The sequence below is a fragment of the Amphiura filiformis genome, unplaced genomic scaffold, assembly GCF_039555335.1.
Source record: "Amphiura filiformis unplaced genomic scaffold, Afil_fr2py scaffold_66, whole genome shotgun sequence".
Lineage (NCBI taxonomy): Eukaryota > Metazoa > Echinodermata > Ophiuroidea > Amphilepidida > Amphiuridae > Amphiura > Amphiura filiformis.
In genome coordinates this window covers 242,571-260,737 of record NW_027305530.1, presented here as the reverse complement: position 1 = coordinate 260,737, position 18,167 = coordinate 242,571, and the positions used below count along the sequence as shown (strand labels likewise).

Genomic DNA, 18,167 nt, shown 5'->3' with positions numbered 1-18,167 from the left:
TTCTATGCGTGAAAACTGGAATATGACAAAAACATAAGTGAAAAACTGTGAAACATAACAAAACGTAATGTTTTTTTAACATGCTTATGCACAAAACCCACCAAGTCCATTAGCGTTATTCCATATTGTAAGTGGTGTCATTGAGCCATTTATGTCATGACATTCAGTATCCAAATTTACTGATAATTAATTATGCATTCGTTTGTTTAATACTGAAATTTTACGAACGATTTGAAACTCGAGAATCCTTTAAAATAAAAAAAAACACACCAAAAAAACAAACAAAAACAAACAAAAACAAAAAAAACACGAAAAAACAAAAACATCTCATAACTTTACACATTTAATATAAACCGTAACACATGATATATTAGAAACACAAAAGAAATTCAAATAAATTCTATAATGGTTGTTTCGATTATTTAAAGAATTTGTCTCACCTTTCCAGTCGCAGTAACAGGAAATGTGTCCAAAAAGATTACATGCTTTGGGACAAGTTTATCGTTGACCTGTGTGTGTATAAACAGAAATTTGTAAAGTTCTTTTGCATTTATTTTACGATTTTCAATGGCACGAGGGTGATCCAATTGCTTTAATGATCATGTTAATATCGATCACTGATGAATGATCAACACATGTGGGTCCTAAAATAAATTCGGCAATGAGAGATAAACTAGCGTGCTTTGTTGCAAATAGCAAACCTTCATTTATTTTTTTGTTGCTTACCTTCCTCGGCAAAATTCCCTGATTTCTTCCTCAGTTGGCGGATCAGTCTTATCAACTCTATATACATAAAATGACAGTTCGTGTGTTCAAATCGCCGATTAAAATGTGATGCGATCATGTAAACTTAGTCGAAACTCGGAAATATTAAATTTTCAATTTCTTGTAGGTTAGTAAAAAGCAATTACAAAGCTAAATTTTCAGAAAACTCCATTGAAATTGAACAACCAGTTCCAAAGATATGAGCAATTTTAAGAGTTTCCAAAAGAACAGGAAATAAAAGGAAATATTTCCTTTCTTTGGCTATATCTCAAAATTAATATTTCCGAGTTCCGACTGATTTTGCTTGATCTCATCACATATTAGAAACCAGTAGCAGGTTTGATTAATAATACTGAAACTGTATACCTGAAAATCAATTGTCTGTACCAAGAACTGAAAATGAGGCGTCTATAATAATTTGTCATGATTATTTAACAGGCCTTATTGATTATGTTTGACTTTGCGGAATAAATTGAAAATGACTTGTGATATTCAAATGGTTTTGAATTAAGAACAAAGCGGTCAATAATGAAAATTGTGATAGCAGTTTTTAATCCTCAGCTATTTAAAATGTCCAAATATGCTGGTTTGTGATGGCATAGATCTTTCAGGAACACCCTGTATATTGGCAACAGAGTTCATCTCCTGTCTGGAACAAACATAAACTTCCCAGGCCAGTAAACGATGAAAATAAGAACAACGAATACGAACAAGGATTATTTCCTACCTCAGACTTGCGCAGATTTCTTCACCTACTCTTTCATCAGGCAGCCCAACAACCTAACAGATATGTCAAAGCCAAATTAAAAATGTTTAAAAAGATAATACGAATATTTGTTATAATGTTATTGAGTTTTGAAACGCAAACCATTATTATTTTTACAGTGTGATTGCACATAGTATATCCAGATAAATATATAATTTTCAAATGAAGGGAACAACTTTTATTTTGTAGTTTATAACAAAATATTATTAATACAAATTAAGGTAAATAAATAAACACTGTATTTATTCCTGATATTAAAATATTTAATTTAATACCTGACCTGTAGGAAACTAGCTCTTTGTCTGAAAGTAATAAAATAGTGGTTATTGCCTTTGTTTTTGCGAACAGCAAAAATATTTACGACATAGTTTTTTTAATTGTTATTAAATTTGTGATAATATACATACCAATGCTGCTTGTACTTTTTGATGTTTATACAACACGGCTTCTAACTCTGCCGGGGCCAGATTAAGACCTTCCTTGATGATGTTGTCCTAGTAAAAATAAATTGATAACACTGTTAACCCGGTACGAAAACGGTAAGCTTCAAGCTTGTTAAAGTAACGAAGTTTTTCCTTCCTTCCTTCCTTTTTTGTATCTAATCTAGTACCAATTCGCGCGGCGAAACTGTCTTGACGTCACGGTTATTTGTGCTGAACTGTCGCCAGTCTCCATTGTATTACTGGGACGTCATTGCACCAGACAATTTCGGGAATGTTGAATATCGCGTAATGTTGCGGTGATTGCTCGAGACTTCCTTTAACAAAAGGGGTTAAAAACATTATACTCTTTTCATAAACTATAATTTCATAATATTTGTTTTAATAGAATGCCTACTCATTTATTTTTGATCGCGTAACTTCTCGTTTGGAAGATAAGGTGTATTATCACTTATCAAGAATATTATCAAGATTATTAGTTTCCGTTTCATTTTAACACGTAACTATTCAAATTGTCAAGATCTCCAACTTATTATTTGACAAGATTAAGTCGCCCTTTGACAAGTTAAACTACTCAAATTTGATACGTTGGATCATTTTTGACAAGAATCTATCCATTCTATAATATTTGACAAGATTGCCGTTTTAAAACCGACAGGGGAATGTTATCAAATAATATCTATCATTTTGATGAGAATGTCCGATTCGTTTTGAAGAGAAATGTGCAATGTCCCCATCTGAATAGTTTCCCAAGTCAAATTTGACAAGATGAAGATGAATAGATCGTTTTAAGAGTGTATGTTTCAAGAATCTTAGCTAATGTAAAGGCTATTACATTGTTATAAAATACAAAATATTAGAACCGAACCAGTGACCTGCGGATGCAAAATTTCACCTGTTTGACAGAATATTGCTTTTGAAAAATCATAATGCTCACCTTTATCCTGCCATTTATTCGAATAAAACCATCCTCGTCCATCACAGCTAAATCACTGAAAAACAACAACATACATCATGATGTTCTCCATTACATGAAAGCCTTGTTATGTAATAATCATTAAAAAAAATAACGTAAGATCATGACACTTGGGGTATCTGCTCGAAAGTTGGTACTGTTGCAGAGAAGGTTTTACCAATCCGTCATAGTGATGAAATTAAAACTCGGCCAGGTCCCGTCCGATTGGAGCCGGTTTCTATTTTTTCTAAACAATGGAACGCGGTTCAACTGCAGGTAACCGCCGGTCAACCTGCGTCGAGTTTTGATTTCATCCCTTATGACTTTCGAATCTCAAGCAGAAAAGGAAGCGGCTCGCTTGTCTGCCAAACCAATTGAGTATAAACTCAGCGTCACACCACAAAATCAGATCAAGGTAGATTTTTAAAACAATAAGTACGCGCACAAGGTAATACACAATCCTTCACAATCTCTAAATGAGAGAGGGTTAATTAAAAGACTTCATGAAGGTCGGGCAAACTGAAAAATTGACAGAGCGGGAAAAATTATATTTTTTATGTCAGTTTGCCAGTTTCATAAATTCATTTAAATCATAATTTCTTGGGCTGGCATTATGTATTTCCAATCCTCGCATCATACAATGTCTTCCATTGTCTTACACCCTGTCAGGGTGAAGCATGTAGGCAGTCTCCTTTCTTCATTATCAAATAAAATCTTTTCCATCAATCTCACCCTGTATGAATCCATCCGTTGTTATCCTTCATTGCTTTTGTTTTCACATCATCATACATATAGTATTTGAACATTGAGTATCCTCGGACTTGTAATTCTCCATTTGTGCCCACAGGTGCAATACGTCCATTCTCATCAACTATTTTCGTCTGTAGATAATAAAGACAAGGTTTTTCTTGCGAATGTGTGTCGTATGACAGGAATGTGCCACAAACATGGATCGAAATATTGGCTATCTTGCGTATTATTATCGTAATAATAGTAAATTACACACATTGAGCTACATTGAGAGATAGAAAGTTAAACGGAGGAAATGATTATTATACCTGAACGCAAGAGAACGATGTTCTTGGTTGAAAGCCACGCATTCAATTGAAACACGTTATAGCGGCAATCGGACTTCTCATAGTTCACATAATATAATAGGGTATCATCTACCATGAAATACGAAAGGTGTGAATAAACATTATGATATCCATCCGCTATTCGCTGTCGTAGTGCACGTTAATACAAATTGGTTACTGCTCCAACTCATACACCTGTTCCGAATTTTGATATGCCATAGGCTTTGTGTTGTGATCATTTCGATCAGTGCTTCGTAACAAAGAAAGCGTGATCCAGTTGACCCAGCAACGGTCATATTCGCTGTCGTAGTGTACGTTAGAATATGGCCGTTGCTAGGTCAACGGGATCACGCTTTCTTTGTTACGAACCACTGATCGAAAATGATCAAAACACAAAGCCTATGGCATATCAAAATTCGGAACAGGTGTATGAACCCAGGCTTGGAGCAGTACCCAATGGTTACTAACGTGCACTACGACAGCGAATTCTAACGTGCACTAGTACAGCGAATTAAGGATGGAACATTTATAATGACTATAGAGGGCGACATTGTCGATGTCAAATCGTTTTAGCCATTGTCGCTGCCCGCACTCAGCAAAACGCGTGGGGCGTTCATATATAGGGATGAGAAAGAGTGAACAGTTTACCAACCCGAAGTGTTACAATTAAACAAGACAACATATAAATACAAATCCCGACCGGCACACAACCCAACTTGAAAAAGAAAAAGCAAGGGAATGTGTCGGCGCGGGAATCGAACCCACGACCTTCCGATCTCTAGACGGACGCCTTATCCATTAGGCTACCAGCTCCCACTGATAAACGGTGGTTAAAACTGGGTCTAATGTTGGCAGTCGAGGTATACAATACACACAAACAAATATTACGCAAGTACACAAGTGAAGGAGATCATTACTGATGCTTAATCGTTTCCCCAGTATAATATAAGTAAAGTAGGTAATGGGGATACGCATCCTGCACAAGAACAAATAAACACAATGGGGAACGATTGCTCGCTACGAGAGGAAACTGAATAAATTAAACAAGAAAGAGTGAACAGTTTACCAACCCAAAGTGTTACAATTAAACAAGACAACATATAAATACAAATCTCGACCGGCACACAACCCAACTTGAAAAAAAGCAAGGGAATGTGCCGGCGCGGGAATCGAACCCACGACCTTCCGATCTCTATATAGGGATGGTTTACAGCAATCTGGTATTCTGGACTATTCCAGAAATCATCATTATTATAACTAGCAGATCACCCGTCTTTCGTAGATCGTAAATGCATAGAGTTTGGACTTTATTTGTTGGTAAGTTTTACTTGAAATCTGTGCATGTTGTGGTCATGAAGATGAAATTGCTGAAGACGTGAGGGGTCTAAGAATAAAAGTCCCCTGTACAATTGTACAGCGACTAAAATAAGACAACTGTAAAATCTCCTCCCTGTACGACTAACAGTAGGCCTATCTACTGCAGGACTACATTGACCGTAACAACCAACGCACTGAATGGTCTATTTTTCTATTGTGTCCGATTTGAGCGCTGACATATTGGAAAATGTTGTCAATCAATATTCATGAGAGTGTACATTCAACGTCCAATTTTCGAAATTGGGTGACTTGTGCTTGGCAGGTGTAAAATACATCTGACTGGGCGTTTTAAATACGTAACGCATAAAGGCATTGACATCATCGAATGGCTGCCTATAGTGCTGTTCGTGTTAGGCCTATGTGGGGGGGGGGGGCTGTGTTTAGTTTCTATAATAATTATTATAAGGCCTATATTTATTTGTCATTCCTTTCTTTTCCTTTCTCTGTACTTATTCTTTCCTTGCTAAAGTATCACTCTCTCTTCTTATCTCCCTTCCCTTCTCCATCCCCTCTTACTCTTTGTCCCCTCTCATTCCTATCATTTTCCTTACCTTTCTATTTATTTATCCCCTCTCATTCTTCATATCCCCTCCACCACCTCCTCCTCCCTCATCCCCTCCCAAGACCTCTCACAGAAGAGCTGCCCCCCCCCCTTCAGTACGCCACTGTTTATGACATTCTCCTTCTTAAAATAAAATAAAATGTCAATTTGTGAAACAACTTTTATATAGGCCTATTATATACCTGTGTACTTATTATGTTACATGTATACGTAGCTATTACCATTATACAGTAGGCCTACTATAGACATGCATACATGGCAGCCTTGATGTGTAATCATTCAGCAAGCGCATTCAATTTATTTAAATGAAACACCTAAAGTCAGTGGGGTGACAACGAACTGAACATCAGCGGCTAATGTGTGCCTTTTGTGCTTACGGCTACTCAATCACACCCTTGGGTTTTATGGTAACAAAGGGTACTTTTTTTTTTTGTTCGCGCTTTCACGCGACTTTCGTTTGATCACTTATTGACAGTATCCTGCTAGGTAAAGCGTTAATACACTGTCGGGTCAGCTTACCGATTTAATGGCGGAAGCTTTTGTCCCAAACAAAAGGTACCTTTTCGATGAATAGCTTGTCAGATTTCAAATCGGCACAAGTGAACAATGCGTTACATAATCTATTGCTTCTCCATCTTTAATAGCTCCATGGTAACAACGACCTCCTCCTCCGCTGGTAGGAGTATTCCGTTATTTCCGTAAAACTGTTGGACTACTTTTATCCTCATACTTGTAGGACAACACAGTAAAAAGAGAAAAAACTCCTCCGGCCCCCTATACGATTACATGTTAACGCATGTCCCCAGCATTAAATAACATCTCCCCTGGTATGACTACACATTACAACAGCAACAAAAAGACTCTATGAAGACTCTTCATAGACCCTATGAATAAATATTGAATCACCCCTATCATTGTCATCATTACTATGTAAATAAGATAACAGCCGCTATAATAAGCTCAAGATGTTGACTAACCATAAAATTGAATAAACGATACTGATTACCAGTGAGCTCCTGTGTATAATGATATGAGTGACCGGATATCAGAGAAAATAATTGACCCGCAAGTCCAAATACTGCAACCTTATTGGAGGTGATTAGTCTGAAAGGACCTTTCAGTGCTTTTGAAACTAATTAACTTAATTTTACCCACTTAACGTAAACAAAACAAAATTTGACATTTTATTGAAGTGCGCACAACCTTGTTCTTCGCATCACAAAAGTCCGTTTTCCGAAATAATGTAAACCGAAAAAGTTTTTAGCCTCACCAATTCGCCAGTTTCAGTAATTTATAATAGAAGATATCCCATTTCTTACCTCAAGACCACCTGTTGGGTAGACAGCTGCGTCATCCTGTTTCTTTTGTGGATCTAGTGGATGCCCAAGAAATAAAATCAGTGCTTCTGTCATTCCGAACACATTCTTTGAATTAAATAGGAAACATTAATATGTTAGATATAATAGAAAAGCGGCAAGATTTTAGGTGACTGAAAAAGAATGAATACAATTTCATGATTGATGCTTCTGATCATGCACATGTTATGTATTTTATCGAAATATTTGAAATACTGTTTATCATGATAAACTTACTGTGGTATACTGTACGAGCTTGTTCATCTTTTGCCGGAGTTCGTTTGGTATGATACTGCCTCCCATAGTCACTTTGAAAATTGAATATTGTAAAAAAAAACAATAAGTCACATTTCACTGCCTTATTCAACAATATCATTGGTTATAAATATTTTTCAAATATTTTTTGTAGCACACCCCATTTGGTAAGATATGGCGAAGGTAGAAAATACAACCACGAGCGCAAAATTTGATAACTAAACACTATTTCATTGTGAAAAAATTAAGCCATAAAATCTTCATAAAAACATTTCATGAAATGAAAGAAATTTGTTTACGGTTTTAGTTGTGCGTACTGCGATCTCGTTCGCGTATTCCTCTCTAGAATATTGTAATAAGCGCCTCAACAAGCTGCTGCCGTCTAATGTGTGATAGAAGGCATGCAGAATCCAATGAAATTCAGCGCTTACAAGATAAACCACAGCCACTGACTAAGAATTACTTTTTAAATCACCAACGTAGACAAAATAACATTTGCGGTGATCACAACGATTATGATGTAGCAATTCCAACCAATAGGAAACGGCGTTACAGATCACCTTTAATGTAATCTGTCCATCAACCAGGCCGAATTAACCCTTCGTTTTTATTTATTATTAACATTAGAAGTAGTATCAAGTTGATTTAAATTAAAATCTAGTCAACTGGACTTACTATTTATTGACTGGCGACGTTTCACATCCTATCCTGGATGCTTCCTCAAGCCGTCTGATTTTTCGGCGGCGATGGGTCGGTGACCTGTGACGGGGTCACAGAACTGAGACGTCGAGGGATCTTTTGGATAGCAGAACTGTAGGCCCCCGCCAAGTTGTGGCGCAGACCTCCTCCTCTGTTCAGAGATGGCTCCTCCCGCTTCATATAAACAGCCTCTTTCACACCTCTTTCAAACCACCGCGATTCTCTGTCCAGTATGACAACGTCCTTGTTATCGAATGTGTGGTTGGTATTGTTGAGATGCGAGTATACAGTCGAGTCTCCACAACCGGATGCGCTTGCTCTTCTATGCTGATACATGCGCCTAGCCAGCGGTTGCTTAGTTTCCCCTATATACAAGTCCTTGCACCCATTGTCTGTACATGGGATAGCATAGACAAGGTTATTCTGTTTGTCTTTCGGGACTTTGTCCTTAGGGTGAACAAGTTTTTGCCTCAGTGTGTTGGTGGGCTTAAAGGAGACAGGGATTTGGTATCCTCTAAAAATTCTGCGAATTTTCTCGGAGAGCTCTGGCACATAGGGGATGGTGACGTTGTGTCGTCGTTTCTCTTCCCCTGCTGATGCAGTATGTGAAGCGTCGTCCTTTGTTGGCGAATTTGGCTTATGGCAGTCAACATTAAGAGGTAAATTTTCACGGGAAAATTTTCTGGACACGTGACCAATGCGTATCAATGTGAGTGTAACCTCGAGCCTGATCTCTGACCCCCGGCGGTGACCTCGCTATTCAAGTCTTAGTATTTTTGACCGCAATTTTGATAGAAATTTGTGCATTGCAAATTCATTAAATATTATGTTATCTTAATTTCTTCACAATATCATCAAAACGTAATTTCAAAAATATCTATCTTCGGAAAAAAATATTTATCTACGGAAACTCTTTTTCTAGGAATTCTTCCTATTCAAATACATTGGAAGAATACCCGCTGTGCTCGGGGTCACATTCCATAATGCTAATATGTCTGCGCCCATGGCTGTCACGTGTCCAGAAAATTTTCCCGTGAAAATTTAGTACCTATTCTGACTGTATGAAGCGCTTTCTAAAAGGTCCATTTGCGATATCCACAAGCACCAAGTGCAGATTTCAAATGCTTGTGTTCCTTGGTCTTAGCGTTCTTATTCGATGAAATAGTGTCCGCACGATGGAATAGCGTTTTGATAACCGCTAGTTGATGGACTAGTGGGTGGTGAGAGTCAAATAGGAGATATTGGCTAGGCGCATGTATCAGCATAGAAGAGCAAGCGCATCCGGTTGTGGAGACTCGGCTGTATACTCGCATCTCAACAATACCAACCACACATTCGATAACAAGGACGTTGTCATACTGGACAGAGAATCGCGGTGGTTTGAAAGAGGTGTGAAAGAGGCTGTTTATGTGAAGCGGGAGGAGCCATCTCTGAACAGAGGAGGAGGTCTGCGCCACAACTTGGCGGGGGCCTACAGTTCTGCTATCCAAAAGATCCCTCGACGTCTCAGTTCTGTGACCCCGTCACGGGTCACTGACCAGTCGCCGCCGAAAAATCAGACGGCTTGAGGAAGCATCCAGGATAGGATGTGAAACGTCGCCAGTCAATAAATAGTAAGTCCAGTTGACTAGATTTTAATTTAAATCAACTTGATATTTTATATACCTGGATGACTGAGAATATACACAAATATATTAGAAGTAGTGATAGGCTGTACAGCCCCCCAAAAGGGTGATGTTTCAAAAAGGTCAGGGTACCAGCTGAATTGAAGCAGCTAATCCTCCTGAGCATTTTGATACCTTTAAAAAATCGGTTGAAAAATGAGACAGTGCCGGCCAAAAAACTGACGCATAAGGGGTATTTCTTGGGACCCCCTATTTTTTCACTATTTTGACAATTATGGGCGTTTTCTTTGCTGTTTGTTTGATTCTAATGATTATTTACATGAGTTTGGGTCCCCTGGATATATTTATGCAATTTTTACACCAATCGTCATTTTGATACCTTTAAAAAAATCGGTTGAAAAATGAGACAGTGCCGGCCAAAAAACTACGCATAAGGGGTATTTCTTGGGACCCCCTATTTTTTCACTATTTTGACAATTATGGGCGTTTTCTTTGCTGTTTGTTTGATTCTAATGATTATTTACATGAGTTTGGGTCCCCTGGATATATTTATGCAATTTTTACACCGATCGTATGTTTTGATGCAAGTTTAAGAGCCAATTTAGGATATGAGGGCGCTGTTCAGCTTAATAGCTGTTACGTATCCCCCTACTAAACTAAAATGTTATCATTTCTTATTATCAAATGAAAGTTACTAATAAATATTCATAACCTCATTAATAAACGCGATGCGTGCGATCCAATCATATTTTATTATTTGTGAAAACGCGAACGCAAATCGAGGTCATTAATATCTCACAATTGACCGCAAAATGCGTAATTGTTCCAATGTCGCACACAATTGACTTCTGCGTGCGCCGTATTGTGCGTCCAACGAACTGCGCGCGCGCTGGCTGCCGTATTTGGATTTCGCGCTACCATATTTGCACAGATTCTGATACGCACTTTTGTTATTGGTCGTTTTGTTTTAGCCTGATCGATTTTGGGAAAGGGAAGATGTAAGAATTGTTTATTTTTACAAACTTTTGAGGAAAATTTTGTGTTATTTTGTTAATTTTAAAGATCAAAGTGACGGTTATGAATGAGGTTAATAACTTCTAAACAGCATCTGTCCAAATTTGAACTCTCAACCTTAATTCACTTTTGCGTGGTACCCATTTGAAAATGTGTAAAGACGCTTCCATTGACTTACATGTGATACAAAGTTCGTTGACCCCTGTATATTGCTATGGGCAGGTTACCCTGTATTAAAAATTAGCGCTACGGCCACACCAAATGTGATAAATGGCCTGAAAAATTCAGAATATGGATGATTGATGATTATTTATAGTATGATTAACTTAAAAATCAAAAATTGTTGCGAAAGGGGTCGCTAAAAGGTAAAGCGTCCTCACGGCCTAATTTTACCCAAAACCGTTAATTTTAAGGGCACTATAAAGTTTAATTTGACACAAAGTGCATAAATGACCTACCTGGACCTAAAACTATGTAAGTAGATACCAAAAATGCATTACATAATCCTTAATGTGTTAAATTTCCCTTAAAACTAAAAATTGAAGGTCAAATCTGCCCACCCCCCCCCCCCCCTTGTGTGTCGTTATTTGGCCGGCACTGTCTCAATTTTGGCCGATTTCAATAAAATTGGTGTCAAATTACTCAGAACAACAATCTGCATCAAATAAGCTGGTACCCTAAGCTGTTTGCAACTACACCCTTATACAGCCTATCACTATTAGAAGTTACAAAAGAGTAGTCAAGAAATGGATGGTCAAAACCTTCACTTTCATTGACAACATCTGAAAAACAATGAATTGTATTGGGAATATTGAGATTATCATATCTGCCTAATTTCTTAAAATACTCGTATATAAAATGAGCAAAACAAGCTGATTCACAGGGGAGATAGTTGACAAGTGAACTTCGGAGAAATAACTTCCACTTGTGCCATTTCTTAACTTTTGTTTTATGGTATCATCCATCAGTGAATATCTCATATGTCAATGAAAGTACCAGCTCTTGACTTTCCTGCTTGACTATTTCTTTTTTCAAAGAATATCTCATAAAAAAGAAAACTGATTTAATTAAGGGCCATAATTATGAAGTTAATTATAGTATGTTGAAAAACAAGTTTATATATATACATCTGAACTAAAAATTATTTTATTAGATTACTTGACACAATTATGATATCATTTAAATTGAAAACGTTTACAGCTTCCTTACTTAGCTTGAAGTTGGAGAAATCGTAAGTATCAATATTTGGTAAATTGACAAGGTCGTAAACCTGGTGAATCATTGCGCAACCGTGTGTTACTCTGAAACATAAACGTGTATAGTCAACAATCATTGGTTCATATACATGGGTTGTCGTTAAAGGCATTTTCTTTACTTTAGAAGTAATGATGATAAGTGATAAGTAAATAATAGTGTACATTTTGAAAAAGGAAATGATGGAAGGAATCCAACTAGCGCGGCAGATTTATGAGAAAAATTAGTGTTTTTTGAGAAAGCGACAAATCAGATTTTTCCCCATCCAACAGTCATAATGAGGCTTTTTAATAAAAGACACTTAATAGTTTAATGTCCACGTGACCCATTGGCGCCACCGTGCCATAATGCTAACAGATAGGAACTTTTTAGACAAAATGTCATTAGAATTACTCATTGAGTAACTTCATCTAAATTTTGGAAGTCTTTACCGACGGAAAAAACAACAAAAAAATTTGCAAAAAAATCTATACATGCATGCCGCGTTTCCAATTGAAATAAAAAGAACACCACCTGCTAAACAAAATATCACTTTTTTCAGACTTTCTTTGAAACTTTTTTGAAACTGCATATCTATGCTCTAAAGACACAAAACTAGAAACGAATTTTAGAACTTTTCTTCGTTTTAAACATATGGTTCAAAAAGGATAAATTTTGACCAGAGTATTGGATATTTCAGGTATAAGAACAGCATAAGGTCCGAATTCAAAAATTTGAGAGAAAGTTTTATGACTTTACAGCATTTTTATCGATTTGGAAATTTAGGGTACGTTGTTATATTTGACAAAAAATGGCATGGGAAATCAAATGTGGCGCTTTTCTCAAAAACTGCTCATGTTTCAGAAATCTGCCGTGCTAGTTGGATTTCTTGCATCATGTCCTTTCTGAAAATGTACACTTTTATGTACTCATCATCATTAAGGATACAATACAAAACAATGTCTAAAATGTCCCACTTTCAGTGATTCTACGAGCCCCTTAAGGCGGAAGAATGTGATCGATCTGCTGCATTAATTTTTTTCATTTTAAATTTGTTTATCAGCTTAATATCGCAAAAAAAAAAAAATGTTAAAAACAAAAATTAAAACTTGGAGCAGCAAACATCATTTAAGGTTCCACCTGCAAGCACATATGAGTCAAAACTAAACAAACTGTACACTCAAAACCAGATGAAGAAAATGCGGCATACAATACCTTTCGTTTTGAATAGCTTCTGCCATTATCTCGGCATTAAATGCTGGATATAAAACAATAGTCGCAGAACCTCTTACAAGAGGAATAAATATCCCTAAGGAACCACCATGGCCAGAGAAGGTTACTGCTGTCATGAATCGAGCAGACTCCTAAAAATAAATAAAATCTAGAGACATTGCTCTCGAAGAGCGCTATCCTTCCCCACCCATAAAGGTCGTTTTAAAGGCCTATTGTCTATGATATTTAAGAAATAAAGCGTGTCAATTCTTTACTGTATCAATACTTTAATATAAGTGTCTCATTGATTGAGGCGTCACTGAACAAGAAGAGACATTTTCCAGATGGCAAAAAAGGCATTTATCAGATATTTAGTCTTCGACCCAAAACACCCTTAATAACCCAAAATGTGTGAACATCTCAAAGACACCAGCTGATGTCAATGCATATATTTAAGTGGCATCAATGTGCTCAAAGTTATATACCTCAAAAGTATCCCAACACTTAAAACAAAAGCCAAAATAAAGTGGTCGACACTAAACCTAAATTACAAAGAGGTCTATAGATGGAGTATTTTGTGCTGCTTATTTTAACAATTCATTAAGCACAATACGGCTTTTCCCTCCCAACAAATAACAATTTGAATAAAAAAGAGCTTTTTGAAAGTCACCAAAATTAATGACGTGTCCCTCGAAGCAGGCACATATTGAACACAGCGTTCATCTATTTGGCTTTAATGAGATCACCTTGAAGGAGTATCCAAATTTATCATTTTGAAATTCTACCTTTTATCATTCAAATAAATCACATCATGCCGAATGACGTACCAAAGTACGCAGAAAGAAACAATTAACAAATACATGATAAAAAGGCAAATGTTTTAGAAAGTTTAATTTAAGGTTTGAGTTACCTGCTGAAAATTAATCAACAACAGTAACATCAAAGCAAACAAACATCCCGGAACAATATAGTCAAAGGCACTTGGTTTCCCTTTAGCAATGTTTAATATAAATATTTGGGTGTGGAGGGTGGGAAACAATTTCAGGCTAAAAATAAAACTCTCATGCTTCTCTGGACAAATGATACGTGGATAGAGTTCCCAGGCAAGCGCAAACAACAACGGGAGGCTTAATCCATTATTCTGCAGGGAGAAATACGTTTATTTTACATAAAAACATTATGAGCGTTATCATTATAGTTACCCAATCACAGTCGAAATTCTCCACCTCTGTTCGGAATCCTAATCCAAATACAACGGTGTTATTAAGCATTCCATGATGTGAATGTACAGTAGGCTTCGGCATCCCAGTACTACCCTATATCATCGATTAATAAATCAAGCCATAATCAACCATTCATAAGAGAATGATTGATTGCTGATTTATTTCAATATAAACAATCAATCATTCATAAGTGAATGATAATATATTGATTATAGTTTTTGGAATAGATTAATTTTCGATCATTTCGATATTAGATTTCTTTGTACATCCGAGAATTTTTTTAAAATAATAATTTAAATAGAATTTACAATACTAACTACGTTAACTATGTAAGACAGTGAAACGGGTCTCTTACCCTTCCAGTTCGATTAGTTTGCTGTGTTTCCTAGGTAAAACAATTACTTAGAAAGTGCAAACTATTTCTTTGGATTGCTATTACAAGGCAAAACATTTGTTATGAACCGTGTGGAGCCCAAATGTTGACATTCGACATTTTTTGCTCATAACTCCTGCAGATATGTCAAACTATATGTTTTAGAATTGGTTTAATCAAAACGTTGAATTTTGACCCCTGTATAACTTTGGCCTCGGAATTCTGGTTCAAATGGTTAACATTGACTAACGTATTTTCCTAATAAGTGTCCGAATTCTGTTGCTTGTATGACCTTGGGGTTAATTGCGACCCAAATATCTGCTGTACAATCATTATATCATCAAAATAATTAGATAAAATACAAATATACTATAAGGATAACAGATGCAAAATACACAGGGATAGTGAATCTCAATTCAACAATGCACATTTTACCGCATTTTTTTTTACCAGTATAATGATATTAAATCTACCCATCTGGTCATATATTGGCTCTGGATATATGATAACCTGTTTCTGGTGGATCTCAATTTGGGAAGTGAAAAATAATGCATAAGGTAACGTAATTCATATCCTTATTATATATTTTTGATAAATTGTCTTGTATTTGATACATGTATCCACCTGTTGTAAAGCATAAGTTGGGGCGACAGGTTGGACAGCAAATGTATTAGAGGTGCAACATACATGTATTTGCCTTAATCTTATAATTCACCTGGATCAACTTCTTTAAAGACATATCTGAAGTTTGTAATGCTGTTATCACTTACTGATGTAAAATAAATGCAGCATGGATCATCCATATCTAGGGATGCACCGACTTTGTAAACATTGTCCATGTCAGTCGCATTGCCCAGAGTCATAAAGTCGTCGTAGCTGTAGATACCTCTGTTGAGATACGTAAACTTGTTTAGTAAAAGAAGTCATCATATTTCTTAAAATATTAGGGAGCAGCTGTAGTAGGCACTCTGGTTAAGGTCTTTGACTCCGCGGGACCAAAAGAAGCAATAAAAATCCGCGATTTCATAATTTTAGCTATTAATACCTTGTAGATATGCTTGACATAAAAAGTAAAGGATGTTTAAGGATCACTTTTCAGAGTAGTTAATTTCTTCTAAAGTGATTCTTTTACCTAGCCTTTTGAAACTAAAACTAAACGAAAAAGAACGAAAAGAAAATCTTAACTACATACAAGCTTACCTTTTACTCGAAAAATTAAGTGTTGGTGCACAGCATGTAATGATGAACTCCACTTCTGGACAACTGGGTATAAATAAGATTGACATCATACAAAATAAACAAGTTCTAGACACATGAAACCTTCTGGGGTGTACTAATTAGAGAATAAAGGTATTGGTTTTCGCCCCTGGAGTGCATCTATCGTCTCATATAACACGGGCGACATCATTATTTTAAGTAAAACAACGAGGCGAAGCCGAGCTGTTTTACGCCAATTGAGACGGTAGATGCACGACAGCGGCTAAAAATAATACCTTTATTCTCATTCTTAAACACTTCAATTCAAATAGAAATATCATAAGTATATTACACATTTTAATCAAATTAAATCCTATATTTTATAAGGAACTACCTATCAGTCCCGTTGTTGCTATGCGCCTCCCGATTGGTTCAAATAGACCCTTTTCCCTCTTTCCATCATGCACTATTCCAGGGGGGTATGAGTGTCGCAAAATACATCATCTCCCCGGGGGAGTACAGAGTTATGTTCATTACATTCTGGAATAAGTACATTTCGGCTGGTGCCTTCATCACAAAAAAGGAATCGCCGATAATAGCTGATAATCATGGTGAATGGCGCCGCGATCACTAATACCTTTCGGGGGGGGGGGCAAAAAACAACATTTCTATGCCTTATCGACATGGTGTCGTCGCCAAAAAAGGTTTCCTGTTATTGAAACCTAACTTTGTATACATTTTATAGACCTAATGGTGAAAAACTAATGACGGGACACGCAGTGATATTTTGTCGGCGTCCGTTTCACTTTTTTTCGGAGATGAAAATAAAATGTAAACAGAATCTCTTACACAGATGTTCTGCATCGCTCCGTAACTGCATCACTCATGTATTCAATAATTGCATAACATCGATGGCCTTTACGATAATCCGCATATATGGAATCAGATTGCCCATATTAAGACAAAATAATTGCAAAGGCCTGGCAAAGACCATCGCATGCACACGATCTATGAGGTTGATGAACTACGTCATACCCATAGACATACCACCTAGACCTATGACTGCCCATCCCTTACCACAGCGGGAGGTGAAGCACCGTATCCAAGGTGATATTGACGGATTGACGGGGTTACTAGGCGCGGAGAATGCCAACATGAATTTATTTCCGAAGAGAGAATATTTAGTATGTTCTTTCTTGCGTGTGTGTTTCAAAAACTTTTTAAAATGTATATCTTTACCAAGAGCCTTGTCATGCTTGTGGCATCCGTACAACAAATTCGGTTCGCAAAATCAACATTTGCTGTAATGCCATTGGGATCTGTGTGATGGGAAATTGGTTCAATATACTTTGTGTGCTATTTTAAAACAAGTTCACAGCCTATTAGCAAATCTTTTAAAACGTGCAATTATTAAAATAATCATACGTTTTGAAGATACCTCGCATTAACTTCGTTTTAACAATACTTACAAATTAAAATCTTACCTCACGGATTTGAAGTGTTCGGCTGATGTGTTTTTAAGTTCTGGAAAACATTCACAAGCCATTTCGGTCAGATTAGGAGGTGATCGTGTCAGAATCATGGCTTTACAACGCAGCTGTAGTCGGAACAGCAAAATTGCATGAAATATAAGATTATATTTTATTGTTATTATTTCAGGAAAACATAACAGAGGCAACGAATGGTTCATAATAATTTGGAACGAATAATTTCATAATGGAGAGACATTACCTTATTCATTAGCGCGACAACTGTGGAACTTGGAAATTCTACTCTCAAAAAAAAAAAAAAAAAAAAAAAGTCAGTCAGTTTAATACAGCTACTAATCTTAACACATGATAATTGCGGGCACCTAAATTTTTGGTGGTACCCCCCCGGATGGCGGTCGTTGGGAGCTGACGACGTATCAGTAAAAGGGGGTCTTTCGGAGTTGTGAACGGTCATAATTCATGGTCTTTTTTGGCTTTGTGGATGAAAATCGTCTAGGAAAAAAATAGGGGTCTTTTAGAGCTAAAATTATCAAAATCAGGGGTCCTTCAG

The 18,167-nt window shown here is 36.7% G+C and overlaps 1 protein-coding gene across 1 annotated transcript; it reads right to left on the bottom strand.

Annotated features, from left to right (window-relative positions):
* Positions 1 to 722: 722 nt before the first annotated feature.
* On the bottom strand, positions 723 to 17,899 carry LOC140144611 (medium-chain acyl-CoA ligase ACSF2, mitochondrial-like). The gene is made up of 14 exons (XM_072166427.1): positions 17,859 to 17,899; positions 17,612 to 17,724; positions 16,131 to 16,193; positions 15,701 to 15,818; positions 14,537 to 14,650; positions 13,338 to 13,486; positions 12,099 to 12,190; positions 7,534 to 7,604; positions 7,261 to 7,365; positions 3,659 to 3,807; positions 2,909 to 2,963; positions 1,939 to 2,025; positions 1,493 to 1,545; positions 723 to 783 (listed from the first exon to the last, which is right to left on the bottom strand). The coding sequence occupies exons 1-14, from the start codon at positions 17,865 to 17,867 to the stop codon at positions 723 to 725; spliced, it is 1,239 nt and encodes a 412-aa protein (XP_072022528.1). The 5' UTR covers positions 17,868 to 17,899.
* Between the last annotated feature and the right edge of the window lie 268 nt (positions 17,900 to 18,167).

Coding starts and splice junctions, on each gene's coding strand:
- LOC140144611 (XM_072166427.1), bottom strand. Junction 3,808..7,260: donor ACCCAACAGGTGGTCTTGAG/GTAAGAAATGGG, acceptor TATTATCTACAG/ACGAAAATAGTTGATGAGAA. Junction 2,026..2,908: donor GAATAAATGGCAGGATAAAG/GTGAGCATTATG, acceptor TATTTTTACTAG/GACAACATCATCAAGGAAGG.